Source organism: Prenolepis imparis, unplaced genomic scaffold (genome assembly GCF_030444845.1).
Source record: "Prenolepis imparis isolate NDT839.2.m4 unplaced genomic scaffold, iyPreImpa1.0 SCAF_4, whole genome shotgun sequence".
Lineage (NCBI taxonomy): Eukaryota > Metazoa > Arthropoda > Insecta > Hymenoptera > Formicidae > Prenolepis > Prenolepis imparis.
The window spans coordinates 17,998,255-18,001,154 of NW_028141162.1; the positions used below are offsets into that span (position 1 = coordinate 17,998,255).

General features: G+C 34.0%; 1 protein-coding gene across 1 annotated transcript; it reads left to right on the forward strand.

Moving 5' to 3' along the window:
* The first annotated feature begins 818 nt into the window (after positions 1-818).
* Positions 819-1,955, forward strand: LOC145934737 (ATP synthase subunit d, mitochondrial). The gene is made up of 3 exons (XM_083035456.1): positions 819-992; positions 1,393-1,561; positions 1,636-1,955. The coding sequence occupies exons 1-3, from the start codon at positions 877-879 to the stop codon at positions 1,858-1,860; spliced, it is 510 nt and encodes a 169-aa protein (XP_082891582.1). The 5' UTR covers positions 819-876; the 3' UTR covers positions 1,861-1,955.
* The last annotated feature ends 945 nt before the right edge of the window (positions 1,956-2,900 follow it).

Below are 2,900 nucleotides of genomic sequence, written 5' to 3' on the forward strand. Positions count from 1 at the left end.
TGCAATTGCACACCGTGCTATTAGACACATAAAGTTGCGCACAGTTCTTTTGCCCACAGTTCTTTTGCGCACAGTTCTTTTGCGCACCGTTCGTTTGCACACCGTGCAATTGGACACGAAAATGCGCGACACATGCTCTATTCACACACACACACACACACACGGGGGGTAGGGGTGCAAGGGGGGCCTTCGGTTCCCCCTCCCGCACCCATCCCTCCGGTAGGGGTGCCTACCAGCACGGTGCGCAAAAGAACAGTGGGCAAAAGAACTGTGCGCAAAAGAACTGTGGGCAAAAGAACTGTGCGCAACTTTATGTGTCTAATAGCACGGTGTGCAATTGCAACGTGTGCAATTGTACTGTGCGCAAGTGAGCCTCTCCCATATTATTTAGTGATTTTCTCCGCTAAACGCGCGGCCATTGGTTATATCTAGTAATATAATATCTAATAATAATAATAATAATATAATATAAAAAAAAATAATAATATATTAATATATATTATTTTTATTATTATTTTTATTATTATTTTATTATATTATAATTATTATTATATTATATATTATTATATTATATATTATTATATTATAATAATAATATAATATTTAATATATATTTTCTAAAATATCTTCCGCGCATGCGCAGAATTAAGTTCTTCAATATAGGAGCTTTCTAGCCAAAAAACATAGATAAACCCAATTAGCTATCAACTAGAGAATTTTTAAAATCCCCAAAATTGTCCTATTTGCATTGTGTGTTTTTTGCTACTATATTTCTTAGTACTTTTCACGAACTTGACGTGAGTCGGTCATCTAGTAATATGTAGAAGTCTATGCTTGCGAACAGCTGTCTTGCGGTCGAGAAGGTACGACGGAAAAATGTCGCGGAAGGCGATTAAGGCGATTAATTGGGCGGCTCTTGCCGAAAGAATCCCGGAGACGGAAAAAGCCGCGTTCGCCAACTTCAAAGCCAAGTCTGATCAGCATCTGCGACGGTCAGTAAATGTATATATATCGGTTTTCTTTTTTCAAGATTGTCGTATACGAACTATTATATAACGCGATCAGAATGTTTCTTGTTTTCAATGAAAAAATGAAAACTAAATCCCTACAATAATCAAGTACGTTACGAGAAAAAAATAGCAAAGATTAAAGATATTCTTTAGCTCGCCACTTTGTCGAAGATAGCAATTGCATGTACATAACCTCTATTAAAGTAACTATATTGTAATTCGATTATTCAACACTCTTATTAAAGCATCACGCATAACTTTGATCAACTTTTTATAAAACACTCATGAAATTATTATATTACTAATAAAAAAAATTAGATAAAGGCGATAATAATTGATATTATAACGTTATTATGAATTTATATTGTTTACATATTTGTAGAATGACCGCAAACCCAGAAACACCTCCAAAGATTGACTGGGCGTATTACAAGAAAAATATTGCTTTAGCCGGATTAGTCGATAAGTTTCATAAGAATTACGAATCCATCTCAGTGCCGTATCCAGCAGATAAATATACCTCGCAAATTGAGGCTCAAGAAAAGGATGTGGTAAGTGATCGTAATCGTGAAATGTTACATATTGATCATTTTTCTTCTGATCCTAAATTATGAATGCATCGCAGCTGGCTCAAATCGAGCAATTCATAAAGGAGTCGAATGAACGTATCGTCACTGCCAACAAGGAAACCGAGAGATTGAAGAGTTTGTTACCATTTTCTGAAATGACAATGGAAGATTTCCGAGACTTCTGTCCGGAGCAGGCTCTAAATCCTGACAACCCAACAGTTTGGCCGCACATACCGGAAGTACAGCCAGAGAACGAGAAAGGACGACCGACGCATCATTAATGTGCTATAAAATGTCCTCAAAATGTAAAATGTAGTCATAAGTCTAGCATATGACTCAAAACTGTATATTAAGTCGAAAAAAATTGTTTCCTTTATCTCTCTGTTATCTGTCATCATATGCATCTAAAAAGTAAATTTATGCATCTGTAAATAGATATATTAATCTTATGTACGACGCAAAACCTTTGCGTATACATTACGTGCATATAAGTGGAATGCAAATAATCGGAGAAACAAATTTAGTAAAATTATTTGGTATTATTAATTGATGGCATTAGTTTGTTAAAATAAAATCGACATTTATGAATCGATTTATCAAATTAGCTAGTTAAAATATATGTTTTATCTGGCTATAATATATATATAAAATTTTGTCAAAAATTGAAAATCTTGCTGTTTAATCTTAATAGAGAATCTAAGTTTATTTTGGTCGAGATTCAAATTTAGTTGAAAATATTTCTTAGTAGAGAATCTACTTAGCTGACAATGAGACTCAAACCTTGTTTAACAGAAAAATGAAATATATCTTATAGAATATATATAAATAATTTACAAATATTTAATAAAATAAAAGAAAAATATTATTTATGTATAACCAGTATGTTTATGAAAGAATCATGTCAATCGAGCCTCGATTAAGGCTCTTGGCTCCTTGCCAACCATGTCGAAATCGTGACGTCAGAGGCGAGAAAACACGCTAAAATTTCTTGTTATTAGATGCCATTTCGAAATAAAAATATATTTCGATGAAACAGCACTTCAGATGGCTTTAACACACTCTTAAAAAACCCCAAAAACTATTCTTTCCCCTTTATAATCAATCAACAGCTGTAAAATGTAATATTATGAAGCCCAGTCCGTCTGGTCTTTGCACATGCGCAGTCATTCCGCATGTCAAAGTCTGATATCTCGATCATTTTACAGCTGTTGATTGATTATAAAGGGAAAAGGATAGTTTTCGGGGTTTTTTAAGAGTGTGCTAAAGCCATCTGAAGTGCTGTTTAATCGGAATATCTTTTCATTAAAAAATGGCATCTAAG